The 18,820-nt window shown below is 34.2% G+C and overlaps 1 protein-coding gene across 1 annotated transcript; it reads left to right on the top strand.

Annotated features, from left to right (window-relative positions):
• Positions 1-16,394: 16,394 nt before the first annotated feature.
• Positions 16,395-16,928, top strand: RHO25_002817 (uncharacterized protein; the record flags this gene model as incomplete). The annotated part of the gene is made up of 1 exon (XM_023598368.1): positions 16,395-16,928. One exon carries the CDS (start codon positions 16,395-16,397, stop codon positions 16,926-16,928), a length of 534 nt encoding a protein of 177 aa, XP_023455478.1.
• Between the last annotated feature and the right edge of the window lie 1,892 nt (positions 16,929-18,820).

Consider the following 18,820-nt stretch of genomic DNA (forward strand, 5'->3'; position numbering starts at 1 on the left):
CTTTAGTACTCTATCTTATTCCCTCTCTTATTATATAAGCCTATTAGTTTTAGGCTATTATAGCTATCTATTAGTAAGAGAGTTAGGTTAGCTATCTCCTTAGTTATTCCTAGCTTTATAAAGTTCTCCTAGATAAAGTGTTCCTAATTAAGCTTTAGAATCCTAGCTTATCTATCTCTTATTAACCTTATCCTAAGGATTTTCTCTAGTTCTCTAAGATCCTTAATCTTAAATACCTTACCTAGCTATTCCTTAAACTAAAGTATATCTTCTAGCTTTAGTACTATAATTAGAATATTATCTATATAGGTTAGGATTAGAATATTCCTTTCCTAGTAGATAAGAAAGTATAGGTCTACTTCTAATTATATAAACCTAATCTGTTTTAACTTTAAGATATAGAGTTTGTTCTAGTCTCTTACTACTTACTTTAGTCTATATAGGCTTCTTAGGATTTATAGGACCGTATTAGGTAGAATTTTAACTCCTAGAGATAGAATTATAAAGATTTCTTCCTAAAGCTTACTCTTAGTAAATATATTATTTATATCTACTTAGTAAAGTTCTAGATCCTTCTTATAAACTATAGCTATAAATACCTTTAAGGTATTATACCTAACTATTAGTATAAAGGTCTCTTAGAAATTAACTCTAAACTTCTAAGAGAAACCTCTTATAACTAGTCTTGCCTTAAACTTCTTAATAGCTCTACTAATTAATCTCTTTATATTAAATATCTACTTAGATATAATAAGGTTTGCTCCTTTAGGTAGAATAACCTCTATCTAGGTATTATTACTTCTTAATATAGTTAGTTCCTTTTAGACTATATCCTCCTATATATATCTCTATTTAGGATCCTAAATTGCCTTTTTATAGGACTTTAGAATAGGTACCTCTTATCTCTATATAGAGACTTAAGGAGCAATTACTATAAATATAGACTTCTAAACTTCTAATAGAGCTTTCTAAATCTACTCCTATTCTTAGCTTTAAACTTAGCTTAGGAATGCTTTATAATACTTAGTACTAAGCTCCTCCTTCTATTTATATTCTCTTTATCTCTTCTAAAGTACTTGTCTTATTACTATACTATAAGCTTTTAGCTCTAGGCCTAGTCCTTTATCTAAGATAGATCTCCTTCTCTTTTAGCTATAGGTTTAGTTTTAGTTTCTCTTCTAATTTCTATTTCCTTATAGGTCCTACTATATAATATTTAATCCTTTTGTTTTAGAATATAGTCTCCTACTAGTACTAGGACTAGCTTGTCTATTAACTTCCTAGCTTAGCTTAGATAGTTTAGTAGTTCTACTTTTCTTCTACTAGAGTTATAGTTCCCTAGAGTTTTCTTCTTCTAGATCCTCTATCCTCTAGTACTCCTTCTTATCCTTTAGTAGAAGTAGTAACTATATAAAGAGTATTTAGCTAGAACCTATAGGTTTAGTTACTATAGCTATAGGTATAGTAGCTATAGAAGGTATAACTACTATTAGCTTCTTTAGAAGTCTACTAACTAGGTTTCTAATAGATATACTACTTACTTAATTAAGCTTAGGAATATTTAGCTCTATATCTCCTTCTTTCTTATACTTAAACTAAGTAGTAGTATTATAGGCTTTAATAGCTCTTATATTAGGCTTCTAGAAGAGCTATATTTTAGTAGTATTAGGAATATACCTAATAAATATAGTATCTTTATTTCTATTTATTAGTTTATCTAATTTTATCTTTACTAGCTAGAACTTAGAATCTATATAGACTACTACTTTATAACTCTAAACTCTAAAGTATAATACTAAGAGTTAAATACTTAAAAAGGCTTCCTTAAGTAATACTTTAAATCTATTAATTTCTAGGCTATTAGGAAGGGAATTTCTAATAACTATATAGGCTACTAAGGCTTCTAGCTAGAATTTAATAGGTATATAGGTATCTTCTAGTATTGCTTTTATATAGTCTTTAGAAGTTTAGATTAACCTTTTAACTACTCTATTCTAGATAGAGTTATATACTTTAGTTATATAGAAGGAAATTCTATATTCCTTCTCCTACTACTTTAGTATAGTAAGAAGCTCTCTTACTCTATTACTCCTTATAATCTAGAGAAAGTTTCCTAATTATAGCTTAGCTTTCGCTTTCTAGTCTTTAAGAATACTTAGTATATCTTCTCTAGACTTTATTAGGAAAGTCTATTTCTTTCTTAAGAAGTTATTAATAATCTTAAGCTACTATTTATATCCTAATTTTAAAATAGGTAAAGAACTATAGATATTAATAGAAACTAGAGATAACTTTTAGAGTTTCCTCTTAGTTTCTTTCTCTTTATATTTCTTTATTTTTACTAAGGAATATACTCTATAAGGTTAGTATTTCTTTAGAATAGGAATCTAAGCTTTTAAGTTAGATACTTTATATAAGTTTCTAAGAAGACTCTCTCTAAAATATATAAGTCTCCTATACTAAAGCTCCTACTATTCTTAGGTCTTTTCTTAGGCTTTAAAGGTATAGGCTTTATTCTCTTATTTTTAATTAAAGTATAATATTATAAGCTTCTTTAATATATTATTAATCTCCTTAATAAATAGTACTTCTTCTAATAGTTTTATCTAGATAACTAGTTTCCTAGATAATAAAATAAGTATAAATTTTAGTAGTTAAATACTATACTACTAGCTAAATTAGTTCTAAGAAACAAGATTAACTCCTAGACTAGATATAAAGAGAATATTTTTAAGGATAATCTGTTTTCCTTTTTTCCTACTTATTACTATATTTCCTATATATATAACTATTAGATAGCTACTTCTAACCTTAATCTACTTTTTCCTTTAAAGAGGTTTTAGTTCTCTAAAAAGTAATTCTTAGTTAGTTATATATAATAAAGTATAGAAGTTAAGTAGCTATCTTAATAGTATATACTTGCCTTTTACTTCTATAGTTAAGTATATAACTTTATTAATATTATTATTCTCTAATAGAGATTAAGATACTTTAGATACTATAGAAGGCTCTATATCTTCTTAGGTAGTATATACCTTCTTAGAAAACTTCCTTAAAGTTTGTCTCTTCTTAAGAGATTAGACTTTTAAGTTAAGTTTCTTTACTATTTCTTTTAATACTTCTCTATCTAGTAAAGATCTCCTTCTAAAAGTACTCTCTCTAAGTAGTAATCTTCTCTTTTCTACTCTATTAGCCTATCTTAAGTTAATAGTTCTCTTAGCTTTATTAAGGTATAGATACTTAGTAATATCTCTAAAATGCTCTTCTCTATAAAGGTAGTATTTTAGCTTTATATATTATATATCTCTGCTCTTAGCAAATATTACTATTTCTTAGGACTAGTTTAGTCTAGCCTTATAGGATTCTAGTAGCTATAGTGCACTTTTATATACTATAGACTACTAGGTAAGGATTGTGTCCTTTATACTTTAGTATACTTTAGGCAAGCTATTAAGGAGATACTTAAGTCTTCTCTCTAGTTCCTTATAGTATACTTCCTAAGAGTCTACCTCTATAATCCTTCTTGCTATACTAGCTAGCTATACCTATACTTTTCTAATTATTATATCCTTAGTTATCTAAAAGTTTATAAACTCCTAGATATATACTATTATATATATAGTATATACCTTGCTATACTTAGCTCTTATCTTCTTCTATATCTTTAAGGCTTATCTCTTCTTAAGGACCTCTTCCTAGTTATCTTCTAATAGGCAGATCGTTATCTTATACCTAGTAGTTATATTAGCTTTAACCTATATTAGGTTGTTTCTTAAATGTCTTAGGCTAAAGACAGATAGTAATAACTTAATAGATAAGTTAGGTATTAGTTCTAAGATAACCTAAAATATATTCTTTAACTTAAGGTAGTCCTATAGTAGGCTAAACTATTATCTCTAATTCTCCTTACTTAGTACTAGTATAGCTCTTTTCTTTCTAATTCTACTTATTAAATCTATTTTTTTAAAATTAAATAAACAAATCTAAACTCTAGAAACATAATCTCTTTTAATCTAATTAGTAGCTTCTAGATTTCTGCCTTCTCTAGTTACTAAGACTCTTCTCTCTTAGCTAAGGTATCTAAGGACTTTTCTCTTTTAGAGGAGTTAGTTAGGTTCTTAGATAGAGAACTTCTAAAAGATCTACCTTCTTAGAAGAGTACTACTAGCTAGTTCTAAGGTATTAGTAGTACTTAGTACTTAGGCCTAGTTTTATCTACTTAGGTACTATAGTCTAAGGCTAATCCTTTCCTCTTTATACTCCTTTAGTATACCTCTCTTTTAAAGTAGAGTATGCCTTACTAGGCTTTTCTCTATTTTACTTACTCTTTAGAGACTTCTAGCTTATAACTAGGATCTTCTAAAGCTTTAAGGTAGTATAGATAGGATATACCTCTAGTTTCCCTTATACTCTTTTCCTACTTCTCTATCTAGTTAATACTATAGGTCCTATAAGAGGTAATACGTATTACTTTAAGGATAAGAAGGCTAACTCTTTCTACTTAGGGCCTCTCTATAAACTTAGGCTTATAACCTATCGAATTATATTCTCGTAGGCACTTATCGGATAGGTATAACGTAGTAGAAGTAGAGATAATAAGTAGGAACTAACCGAGTTAATTATATTAGTTAGTTATAGGTTATATCTTACTCTTAAGATAGGTATTAGCTAGGTTATATAACCTAGTATTATATAACCTATATTCCCTAATCCTAATCTCTAAAGTATCTCTTAGAATATCTAACTAGACTATACTTTCTAATATATACTATAGTAGATAAGCTTATTAAAACAATTATAGAAGCCTAACTATAGCTAGCTCTAGAGCTAGAGATAATTATATAGGAAAGATATATAGCTAGCTACTAAATATTAGACCTAGTCTTTATTAGCCTCTCTTTCTAAAACCTAATTTAAGAATATAAAGCTCTCCTAGAAGAGATATATAGCTCTAACTATATCCCTCTTAGAATAACTCTCTATATTAACCTCTAAGAGCTAATAGAAAGAAGCTAGAGAAAGTAGTAGAAAGCTACTAACTAGAATAGAATCTAAGACCTTATAGCCTAAAATACTAACTAACTTAACTAACTCCTACTTAATATAAGAGAATACCTAAATATACTAGCCTATAAAATATAATTCTCTAACCCAAGAATGTCCGAGCTTAACGGTTCTAATATAGGTTCGGCCGAAGTCGGTAGCTCGGTATATCCGAGGTCTTCGGTTCGATCCTCGCTTAGAGCTAAAAAGCAGGGTTGAAATTGCGTCGGTGTGCGTGCCAAGGCTGAATGCCTTGGCACTAGGCGACGTTTGTGGATTTTGCCTTGTCACGTGCTCGTGTCACGTGACTAGGTTCCGCACGCGTGCGACCTGCACACTTCCGTAGTCCCTTACCTATCGCTTTGGGGTTAACATGACTTAGTAAGCACTCTTAGTCACGTGACATGCTGCTGCGGCCTCTGAGCACGTGATCCGGGCTTGGCGCCGGGGCGTCGCCTTCCGAGGGAAGGGGATAGTTATAAGAGCGGGGTTACGTGGGTGGTTACGTGATGCCTAGGTCACGTGGTAACATGCTGAAGATTTATGACTTAGAGCTGTCCGTGCTTACTAAGCTCGGACATTGTGCCTTTTTAGCCGAGGGGCAACGAAATAAAGCTCTAGGATTTCGCTATTATAATAAGGGAGACTAGAGGCATATCCTATCTATACTACTTTAAAGCTTTAGAAGATCCTAGTTATAAGCTAGAAGTCTCTAAAGAGTAGGTAAGATAGAGAAAAGCCTAGTAAAGTATACTCTACTTTAAAAGAAAAGTATAATAAAAGAGTATAAAGAGGAAAGGATTAGCTTTAGACTATAGTATCTAAGTAGATAAGACTAGGCCTAAGTACTAGGTACTACTAATACTTTAGAACTAGCTAGTAGTACTCTTCTAAGAAGGTAGATCTTTTAGAGATTCTCTATCTAAGAACCTAACTAACTCCTATAAGAGAGAAGAGTTCTTAGATATTTTAGCTAAAAGAGAAAAGTCTTAGTAACTAGAGAAGGTAGAAATCTAGAAGCTACTAATTAGATTAAAAGGGCTTATATTTCTAGAGTTTAGATTTGTTTATTTAATTTTATAGAAATAGATTTAATAAGTAAATTAGATAGGAGGAGAATACTAATCCTAATAAGAGAGAACTAGAGACTATAGTTTAAGCTATAGGAGAATATACTTAGAGGAAAAGAAATCTTCTATATAATCTTAGACTTAAAGGGATTATTAGTACCTACTCTAGCTAAATCTAAAGCGTCTAAGGCTTTATTAAGTAAAGGGAAAAGTACTATATTTTCGGAGTTTAGCCTAAAATAGTAGAAGGATAATATAAAGGCAATCTATATCCTAATAGAAAGTCTTTATATAGATAACTAAAATAAAGTAATAGATAAGACAAGAGTATATAATATCTAGATAAAGCTATATAGGAAATATAGCAAAGTCTAATAGGTATATATAATAGCTATTATCTAAGAATTTATAACCTTTAAAATAGAACTAGAGGATATAATTAGGAAATTATAGGTCTACCTTAGCAATCTTAGAAGAAGGATTATAGAGATTAACTAGAGGGAGTTATACTATAAAACTCCTAATATAAGGATTAAGCATCTGCTCTTTATACTCCTAGCTAAGTATAAGAGTATAAGGTAGACTATCTAAGCTTAGAAGGACTTAGACTCTAAAGAAATCCTCTAACTTCTTAAAGTAGAGGAGTTAATATAGTATAGATACTAGTTATAAGAAATAGTAATATTTACTAAAGGAAGAGAGATCTAAGGTATAAAGCTAAAATACTACCTCTATAAGGAGAAGCATTTTAGAGGTATTACTAAGTATCTATACTTTAATAAAGCTAAGAGAACTATTAACTTAAAATAGGCTAGTAGAGTAGAGAAGAGAAGAATACTACCTAGAGAGAGTATATTTAGAAGGAGATCTTTACTAGATAGAGAAGTATTAAAAGAAATAGTAAAGAAACTTAACTTAAAAGTCTAATCTCTTAAGAAGAGACAAACTTTAAGGAAGTTTTCTAAGAAGGTATATACTACCTAAGAAGATATAGAGCCTTCTATAGTATCTAAAGTATCTTAATTTCTATTAGAGGATAATAATATTAATAAAGTTATATACTTAACTATAGAAGCAAAAGGTAAGTATATACTATTAAGATAGCTACTTAACTCCTATACTTTATTATATATAACTAACTAAGAATTACTTTTTAGGGAACTAAAACCTCTTTAGAGGAAAAAGTAGATTAAGGTTAGAGGTAGCTATCTAATAGCTATATATATAGGAAATATAGTAATAGGTAGGAAAAGAGAAAAATAGATTATTCTTAAGAATGTTCTCTTTATGCCTAGTCTAGGAGTAAATCTTGTTTCTTAGAGCTAATTTAGCTAGTAGTATAGTATTTAACTACTAAAATTTATACTTATCTTATTATCTAGGAAACTAGTTATCTAGATAAAACTATTAGAAGGAGTACTATTTATTAAGGAGATTAATAATATATTATAGGAGCTTATAATATTATGCTTTAATTAAAACTAAGAGAATAAAGCCTATACCTTTAAAGCCTAAGAATAGTAGGAGCTTTAGTATAGGAGACTTATATATTTTAGAAAGAGTCTTCTTAGAAACCTATATAAGGTATCTAACTTAAAGGCTTAGATTCCTATTCTAAAGGAATACTAACCTTATAGAGTATATTCCTTAGTAAAGATAAAGAAATATAGAGAGAAAGAAACTAAGAGGAAACTCTAAAGGTTATCTCTAGTTTCTATTAATATCTATAGTCCTTTACCTATCTTAAGATTAGGATATAAATAGTAGCTTAAGATTATTAATAACTTCTTAAGAAAGAAATAGACTTTCCTAATAAAGTCTAGAGAAGATATACTAAGTATCCTTAAAGACTAGAAGGTAAAAGCTAAGCTATAATTAGGAAACTCCCTCTAGATTATAAGGAGTAATAGAGTAAGAGAGCTTCTTACTATACTAAAGTAGTAGGAGAAGGAATATAGAATTTCCTTCTATATAACTAAAGTATATAACTCTATCTAGAATAGAGTAGTTAAGAGGTTAATCTAAACCTCTAAAGACTATATAAGAGCAATACTAGAAGATACCTATATACCTATTAAATTCTAGCTAGAAGCCTTAGTAGCCTATATAGTTATTAGAAATTCCCTTCCTAATAGCCTAGAAATTAATAGATTTAAAGTATTACCTAAGGAAGCCTTTTTAGGCATTTAACTCTTAGTATTATACTTTAGAGTTTAGAGTTGCAAAGCAGTAGTCTATATAGATCCTAAGTTCTAGCTAGTAGGAATAAGATTAGACAAACTAATAAATAGAGGCAAAGATACTATATTTATTAGGTATATTCCTAATACTACTAAAATATAGCTCTTCTAGGAGCCTAATATAAGAGCTATTAAAGCCTATAATACTACTACTTAGTTTAAGTATAAGAAAGGAGGAGATATAGAGCTAAATATTCCTAAGCTAAATTAAGCAAGTAGTATACCTATTAGAAACCTAGTTAGTAGACCTCTAAAGAAGCTAATAGTAGTTATACCTTCTATAGCTACTATACCTATAGCTATAGTAACTAAACCTATAGGTCCTAGCTAAATACTCTTTATATAGTTACTACTTCTACTAAAGAATAAAGAGGAGTACTAGAGGATAGAGGATCTAGAAGAAGAAAACTCTAGGGAACTATAACTCTAGTAGAAGAAAAGTAGAACTACTAAACTATCTAAGCTAAGCTAGGAAGTTAATAGATAAGCTAGTCCTAGTACTAGTAGGAGACTATATTCTAAAGTAAAAGGATTAAATATTATATAGTAGAACCTATAAGGAAATAGAGATTAGGAGGGGAACTAAAACTAAACCTATAGCTAAAAGAGAAGAGGATCTATTTTAGATAAAGGACTAGGTCTAGAGCTAAAAGCTTATAGTATAGTAATAAGACAAGTACTTTAAAAGAGATAGAAAGAATATAGATAGGAGGAGGAGCCTAGTACTAAGTATTATAAGGTATTCCTAAGCTAAGTCTAAGGCTAAGAATAGAAGTAGATTTAAGAAGCTCTATTAGAGGTTTAGGAGTCTATATTTATAGTAATTGCTCCTTAAGTCTCTATATAGAGATAAGAGGTACCTATCCTAAAGTCCTATAAAAAGGCAATTTAGAATCCTAAATAGGAATATATATAGGAGGATATAGTCTAAAAGGAACTAACTATACTAAGAAGTAATAATACCTAGATAAAGGTTATTCTATCTAAAGGAGCAAACCTTATTATATCTAAGTAGATGTTTAATATAAAGAGATTAATTAGTAGAGCTATTAAGAAGTTTAAAGTAAGACTAGTTATAAGAGGTTTCTCTTAGAAGTTTAGAGTTAATTTCTAAGAGACCTTTATACTAATAGTTAGGTATAATACCTTAAGAGTATTTATAGCTATAGTTTATAAGAAGGATCTAGAACTCTACTAAGTAAATATAAATAATATATTTACTAAGAGCAAACTTTAAGAAGAAATCTTTATAATTCTACTACTAGGAGTTAAGATTCTACCTAATATAGTCCTATAAATCCTAAGAAGCTTATATAGACTAAAGCAAGTAGTAAGAGACTAGAACAAACTCTATATTTTAAAGTTAAAATAGATTAGGTTTATATAATTAGAAGTAGACCTATGCCTTCTTATCTACTAGGAAAGGAATATTCTAATCCTAACCTATATAGATAATATTCTAATTATAGTACTAAAGCTAGAAGATATACTTTAGTTTAAGGAATAGCTAGGCAAGGTATTTAAGATTAAAGATCTTAGAGAACTAGAGAAAATCCTTAGGATAAGGTTAATAAGAAATAGATAAGCTAGAACTTTAAAGCTTAATTAAGAATACTTTATCTAGAAGAACCTTATAAAGCTAGGAATAACTAAGGAGATAGCTAACCTAACTCTCTTACTAATAGATAGTTATAATAGCCTAAAACTAATAGGCTTATATAATAAGAGAGATAATTGTCCTAAAAATATAAATAGCAAAGACGAAGCAACCGCTAGCGATAGCTAGTAAACTAAAGAGATAGATAGAAGGGCCTCTAGCGATAGCGGCGGGGGAATAGGCGGTTAACTAAGGCCTCCGCCGGCGACGCTAAAAGTTACCTCGAAGAGCGTAACGCGCCTTATAAACCTAGTAACTACTATACTAATATACTAGATATAAACAGACCTAATAGATAGACTTAATAGAGCTAAATAGGTCCTCGAGACCGAAACCTCCTTACTTAAGAACTCTATCCTCTCTGCCTTCTACGACGCGTACGAAGTCGCGTCTCTACTCCTCTTCTGCTCTACCTAGAGCGACCGAATCGACTAGCTTACTAAAGAGGTAAGCAAACTCGCTGCCGTAATACGCGTAGCGACTCTAAAAACCTCTCTCTCTGCGACTATCGAAAGAGAATAGGATACGTACTATATACCTATAGTTAGTTACGTAACTATAATCCGAGTACTAGAAGGAAAGGAACGTAAAGCTCTAAAGGAGAGGTCCTATACGGATATTCTTAAGAGTATTAAAACTATAGGCGGCAACGTAGTCGAGGTCTAGAAAACCTACGAAGGGGTAAGAGTATTCGCTACTAGTAAGGCTAGCCTAAAGGAACTAGAAAAAGACGAAAAGTAGGTAATAGTTTGCTTCGGGAAGTCGGTAAGAATAGAGAAGAGTAGCTTCTAGCTACTAGTATACGACGTGCCGATAACTAGTATATAAATAAACGCAAACGATACGATCGTATAGTTTATCTAAAGTAATAGGATACTATACTCTAGCTTAGTTATCGAATAGATATTCTTCCTAAAAGGCCTAGCTTATAGAGTAGGTAGGAAGACGATAAGTATAGTTATCGAAGTAAATAATATCGAAATAGCTAGAGAAATCTGCCTATAAGGTATTACCTACGAAGGGTACTTCTAGATAGTCGAACTATACTCCTCGAAGTATAGATCTATATAATATAGGAAATATATATAATAGAGCTATATCGAGAAGTACTATAAGATAGAAGTAGAGTATAGGAAGTATATAGGGAAATACGAGACAAGTATATATATAGCTAGTAGCAATAAGTATACTAACTATAGAGGGAAATATATAGTATAGTAGTTAGAATACTAGGTAAGACAAATATAGAAGGAGAAGGTATAGAGAGCCTATATCGCGCTATATAATATCCTCGACTAAATAACGATAAAAATAAGCCTAATAATAGGGAGGATAGGCCTACTACTACCTCTACCGCTACTACCGGTACCTATATACGATATAGAGGATAAGCGCCTAAGGGCGGAGTCCCCGATAGATATAATACCGGCTAGGCGAGAGCTAGGAAGGCCGAGGAACGTAGATATTATACGGATAGTAAGGGACTATAGCTAGAGCAAGATTACGAGCTTTATAGAAGGCGACGACTATACCTTCGACGTACGTATCCTCCTCTCTAGCGCGCCTAAAGCCTTACGATACGTAATACCGGCTAGGAACCTAATAGACGATAATATAGTAGACGATAATAAATAATATACCTACCCTTACTATCCTATAGTATAATATAAACTATAGTAGAAATAAGATAATAATCCTCTTCCTATAGGTACTCGACCCGAAGAGATACTATATAGTCGCTATTTAAGAACCTTAGATTAATCTATCTACGAAACCGATATTCTAAATACTAGGGTACTATTATATTATCTCCGGATCGGGAACTACGAGAACGTATACGTATATCTCTAAAGAAATCGACTTCTAGACGTAGAAAGCTATAACGGTAGAAGACGATATCGTTATAGTTATAGTCGAAATATACTACGGAAGTATAGTAGTCCTTAACTACTATAATCTACTATAACTAATAGAGGGCCGCGAAGAGAGGACGCTCTCGACTATTAGGAGACTCCTTAAGGATAAATAGTAGTTTATAATAGTCGGAGACTTTAACCTATACTACCCGGACTAGTTAGAAGGCAACTTCCGACTATACCGGATAGCGTTAAAGCTAAGAGCTATTATAGAAACTAACGACGTATAACTAGCTATACCTAAGGGACTTATTATCTAGGAATCCCCGAGAAGCTAATAGATACTAGATCTCTCGTAGGTTAGTAGAGATATATTCCTTAGCTTTATCTAGTATAAAGTAGAAAAGGAACTAGATTATAGCTCCGACTACCGGCTTATAGCTACCGAACTCCTCCTATTCTATAAGTATATCTAATATAAGCCGCGCCTATAATAGAAGAAAGCCGACTAGGAAGAGATTAGAGAAGGTATAAGAGCGACTATAGACGAAATTACTACTTAATACCTAGACTCTATAACGGATATTAGTCGGATAGCTATCGACCTAACTACTACGATTATACTTATAATCCGAGCTAAAGTACTAGTCGCAAAACTCTTACTATACGCTACTATATAGTAGACTACGGAATATAGCTGCCTTACGAAATAGGCCTACTAGGCAAAGTAGGTATAGCGAAAAAGTAGAGACGTTCTTAACTACGTCCTATACCGAAAGGCCGAGAACGCAAAAAAAAGACAAATTCGATACGATATAATATAAGTATAGTAAGAGACCGTCCGAGAAGTTATAGCTAATAATAGCAAAGTATAGAAACTAGCGAAATAGGCGAAATAACTAAAATAAGCTACTCTCCTCTAATTCTCTTCTATTCGATTCTAAAGTAGCTATCTATAAGATAGTAATAAGAGTAAAGCGAGAGCTCTAGCAGTATACTTCTTCCTACTACTAGTTAATATAGACCTAAGCGATATCTAGCTAGTTTAAACTCTAATAATCTCTATCGACTAAGAGATTATAATAGAAGATATACTTAAGGTAATAAAACGACTTCTAAAAAACAAGGCATCTAGCTCGAATATAATTCCGAACGAGCTCCTTAAGGCGTATACTAGTACGCTCGCCCTAGCTCTATCTAATATCTTCTCTATATATATAAGACTAGGTAGTACTATAGCATTTGTCGACGACTATATAGCGTAGGTTATAGGCCTCTCTATAGAAGTAAACTAAGGTAGGATCTAGGCGATTATCGACTAAGTAATAGAGTAGGAAAGACGAAGCGGAGCTATCTTTAAAGGTAATAAGATAGTATTTATCTACTTTACGCGAATACTATACCGAAGTAGTAGCCGACTAGTTCTAGTTAAGAGATAAGAGGTAGAGCCGGTAAATAGTATAAAGATCCTAGAAGTAGTTATAGACTCCGAACTTCGATTTTAATAGTATATCGTAAGAGTAGCTATAAAAGGTCTTATTACTATAATAGTACTAAAGCGACTATAAGAGTTATTACTATCTACTACCTATAGGCTATTCGAGACAATAGTAGCGCTAGTAGTCGACTACGTATCGCCGGTATAGATATATAAGTATAAAGAGCGGCTTATAGCTACGATAAATCGAGTATAAAGAATCGGAGTATAGGTAGTTATAGGCTGCTTCTATATAGTAGTAAGAGAAGTAGCCGAAGTAGAGGCAAGTATACGTATAGTCTAGTAACGATACGGATCTAAAGCTACGAGTATATAGGTCGATATCCTCTCGCTATCTATAATAAATCTACTATCGAAGTTTAGAGTTATACCGACCCGGAGGTTCCGCTCCCTACTATAATAGATATTAACTACCTATAAGGTATCGATAAGAGGAAATAGTAGAGGAAGCGGTAAACGCTACTAAATAGAGTATAGGTATCTACGTTATAATAAGCTTCTTAGGAAGAAATAATATTATTAAGGCAGGAGTAGTAATATAAGATACCGAGTAGGGAGAGCCTCTATCTACTATTATCTTAACTATAGTATTAGTAAGGACGGAGCATAACCTATATATAGCCGCCTTAATAGTAATAGTAGAAGGCCTTATATAAATACCTCCGTCTATAGTTTCGTAGAATATATATCTATTCTTAGATAACCGAGTAGTACTATAGGCCGTATATAGTCCTAGATACTAGTTAGGATAGGAGACTATATAGCAGACCTATAAGAGCGCGGGAGCCTTATAGGGCCGTAATACTATCTAGTTAGTATAGTGTCCTACTCTCGAGTTTAAGCTTAGCTAAAAAGCAAAAGAGGCGGCTAAAGCTATAATAGAGCTAGGTTAAATACTATAGTCGACCCGGCTAGTAGCTAGATCGACTACTATTAGCCTCTTAAAAGTAGAAATAAGGAAACGATAGCAACTAATCGAAGGCGTAGGAAGGTATATATAACGAATCGATACTATAATACCTAGGCTATATATACGAATACTATACGATCGCCTTAGAAGCAAATAAGCGAGCGTATTAGTATAGCTCCGGACCGGAATATTACGACTAAATAGCTACTTCTACTAGATAGGAGCTATAGAATTAGACTAGTATATATATATATAAGTAAGTAAAACCGTCGAGCATTTCTTATTCCGGTACTATCTATAGGATAATCTCCGAATATAGATACTATAATATATAGATACTATAAGAGGCAACCTCTCCTTCTTTCTTAGAGGAAAGGTAGTATCGGATAATAAGAAGTAGAAACTAGTAATAGACGTAGTCCTAGCGACTATCTAGTTCGCTATAGCTATAGGTCGCCTTAAGAGCTTATTATACTAACCTTCCTCTAGCTAGACTATAGCTAATAAGGATATATAGAGGACATAACGCTACTAACTCTATACCTACTACTACTAACCGTTTTCCTAACGTACCCTCGTACTATTAATAAGATACGCTTTACTCGCTAAAGATAGAATAGTAGATACTTAGAGGAGCGACTTTAAGAGAGCTTATATAATACTAACTTAGTACGAGTCTCCGGCAACGTATAATAGAAGGACTAAGAGGACAGACTAAGATAGGACAAACTAAATAGGCTATTAGGAGTTTAGGAAGTCTTTAGGAAGTAATTTGATAACGTAATATCCGTAGTGTACCCTTTAGGTGCTTAGCGCCGGGCGGAATAAACTCGATCTATCCATCTATCTATAGGTAAATGAATTATACTTGTTCAATGTGATTTCAACCTAGTCGAGGCTAGGTTCTTTCAAAGCCGGGGTCGTAAGAACCGGGTGTTGGTCGCGCAATAGTATCTTAGAGCTCTCCTTCCAACTCGTAGATAATCTCTACGGATACGACACCATTTGACGTCCGTAACGCGGCAGCGTTGACAGTAGACCCTGCAACAGTAATATCGAAGTGGCTGTATGGTTCAGGATTTGCAAGATGATTCCGAGCAGGATCGGTGTTCCCCATGCGAACAGCACCTGCAATGTTAGTAATGTGAAGCGAGAAGAGTGCTGACAGGTAAAAGTGAAATGTTAAGCTCCCGTCGCTATTTGGATCAACGTAGACCGTCACGTTGTCATCAATCCTGTGAACCGCACGCCGGTTGAGCGCTGTGTCGTAGTTGAAAGTGCCCCTGTGTGGACGAGAATGTGGAAGAGAGCCAGATCCTGTTCCACATTCGAAGGGATTGCATCTAAAGGCCCAGCCGCAACCAAAGCAAGTGAACGGATTCCAGCCTCTGCTCTGGAGAGCATGGTCGTCTGAACGCTGATCGAGTAGTTGAGTAGGCGAGCCGCGCACCGATTGCGGATGCGCAAGAGCACAAATAGTCAGTGCTAAGAATGCACGCATTGCGGGAGGATATTTAAAGGGATGATAGTAGAGCGAGTAAGTATCTCTGCGTTGCTAAAGTTCGACAAACAGTAGTGTTGGAACCTACGATTAATATTAAGTGGTGGGCATCACGTGTGTCCCCCATGTAGACGTAAAATTAGAAAGCTCGGGAGTTGTTAAACTAGCATAGCACGGACTAGGATTCTACGGAAATGAGAGAGCAAGGAAGTATGGCATTCGGTAGGGAGACCGGCTACAGCGGACCACGAACCTCGCGAGGCCGCGCTTAAGATTTCGCCCGTCAGCCGGCTAAAGGTGTCTTCACATTGTGCCAGCGGCTACTGCTTCGCGAATAGGCCGAGGGTGATCAGTCCGCCTGGCCACGAGTGAGCGTTGCGCGTGTAAGCAGTGCAGGAAACGTACCCGCGCTTGTCCCACAAGCAAGATCGAAGAACTCTTGGATGGTGCAATCGCTTCCAAACGAGTTTTGGAGGAATCGCAGGAACTCTAAGGGCACGACGCCCCCAACCCCTCCTCCATCGATGCTAATCACGCGGACTCCCGCCGTGGGCGGTTTCAGAAATACCGTCAGAGTCGCGGGTTGAAGGCACAAACCGCATCTTCGCATTCAGTACCCATGCTCTCGTTCGAGCATCGCCTCGCCCCACTTGGGTACACACGCGTCGCATACGGCGTGGTTGGTGATCTTGTTGCATACAAATTTTTTCACGGACCACTCCCGAAATTGGAATTCAACCTAGCAGCGTTCGTGGAAGATTTGACCACTCACATCAACGAACTTGGACTTGGAGATTATTTGTGCCTTCTACTCCGCGAGGATACGCCTTTGAATGGAGTCGAATTCGACCTTGGTGAAGTCGGCACAGTGCTCATTCCGGAGGCCGCAGCAAAGTATGGGCAGCTCACGCATACCACTGCTTGGGCATTCGGGACCAATGACAAGGGAATTACCACCCTCAAAGGGCAGACCAAGCATGCGAATACTACCAAGGGAACTCACCGAGTGTTTGTGGACTCCAAAGCTGACACACAACCCGCTCTCGTCAACTTCCTACGCCAGGATAGCCTTGTTCCGCCCAATCCTCTGGTCCCTTTCTCTGGCTCAATTCAGAGCTGGGATTGCGTTGATGTCGACAGGGCAGCTCCCTAAAAATTCAAGCATTACAAAGTTTTATTGCTTCCTTCTACTAGTGCGCTAAGAAAGCGTGAAGCTGGCCCTCATGTTGCCCTATTCTGGTTTCAAGTTAAGGATCAAACAGGGGTACAGAGCAGGGCAGCCCTCCTATTGTCCTATCCGAGGTTAATAATTACTAATTTATGCTTGGCCCCGTGGGGTTTTGGTAGTGTGTATTGGCGGTCCTTAAGCTAGGAGGATTGTGAGCTCTCTAATACTTAGTACGTTAAAGACGAGAAGCGCGATTTCTATTTAATTGTACCTATATCTAGAGTAGAAAGATACGTAGTAGATCTAACGAGCGGACTGTTCGTTATGCTTTTATATATTAAAAGGAAACGCTTGTCGCGAAAAGCGGTTCTCTATACTCGCAGAAGTAAATAAAAGTATATAATAGCAATTTCTAAACTCGGTTCTATTCTATCTACTCTTTCGCCTACTAAGACTCCGAAACTCGTTATCGTAGATCTACCGTAATAGCAGGGCTTATATTTAGACTAATATTCGGAGTAGCGCCTACGTTCGTATTTGTAGTAGCTAGACTACTATTATTATTGCCCCCGCCGTATACGTTCCTATTCGAGTCGAAGCCGTCTATATAATTACTACTATTACTACTATTACTATTATTATTATTATTCTTATTACTATAAGAGTTCCCGAATAAATCTAAGCTATTAATATAGTCGTCCCTACTACTATAGTTACTATCGTTACTATTATTATTATTATTCGTATATAGATTGCCGAATTAATTACTACTATTAATATAATTACTATTATTATCGCCGCTAAACTAACTATTAAGGCTTAGATTGCCTACTACTATAAAAGGTTAATTAAAGAGTAATTTAGGTCTATACTTCTAAGTAAAAAAGAAAGACGTCTCTTAGAGAGAGTATATACTCCTATTAATCTTCGTTACCTTCTAAGACCTACCGCTATTATACTCTACTATCTAGCTAATACTATTAGGGTCGGTATACGGGTTATATAATAACTTTAGCGTTACGTATAGAGGATTCGGGCCTAAGTCTTCTCGAATTAGTAGACTTATAGGCTAAGGATAATAGTACGTACTATAAGTATTATTCGGATAGTAGGGATTATAGTAATAAGAGGTTAAGTATAAGAAAGGCTATCCGGTTAAATAGTAGCTTAAAGGATAGTAACCTATCTATACTTGCTATCGCTTTATAAGTCGCTTACTAGGTCTCGTAGTCTAGCTCTACGCTATAGCTTTAACGTCCGAATAAGTCGAGGAGTTATAATATAGTAGGGCGTTAACTAGTAGTAGACTAGAAATCTAGAGCTAGAGTATACTAGACGAACCGTTACCGAGAGGTATAGATCTAAGATAACTACCGTTCCTTATAGTTATAATTAGGTATAGACTCGTAGGCTAATAGCCTAAGTATAAAAGCGACGTTAGAGTCCTATATATATTATACTACTTATTTACTTCCTACCTACGATATATAGGTAAGGCGGAAACTATCTCCCTAGGAGTAGCGATACTATATACGAAATGTTTACTTATACCTCGAATTAGGAATAACTGCTTTTATACTTAGTAAGATCCTAGAGTATAGTGCCGAAAGTATAATACATGGTTTCTTATTACGAGTGCGGTGACCTGCGTTAACCGTAAAGAGATAGTTCATGCGGACGTAAAGTTTAAGCTACCCCCGACTGGCACCCCTTGTCGACCTTCATGTGCTCGGACTAACGAGGCAGGAAAGCCCTACCACAAAATTTGACTTCCACCGCACTTAGTGCCACCGTGTTACCGCGGTAGTCGTAGCAGTCGGCATAGCTTATTTCTTAGTGAGTTCCTGCTCTACGAAGAGAGATCGAGCGTGGTGGGG

This window comes from Cercospora beticola, chromosome 2 (genome assembly GCF_033473495.1).
Source record: "Cercospora beticola chromosome 2, complete sequence".
In the NCBI taxonomy this organism is placed as follows: Eukaryota; Fungi; Ascomycota; class Dothideomycetes; order Mycosphaerellales; family Mycosphaerellaceae; genus Cercospora; species Cercospora beticola.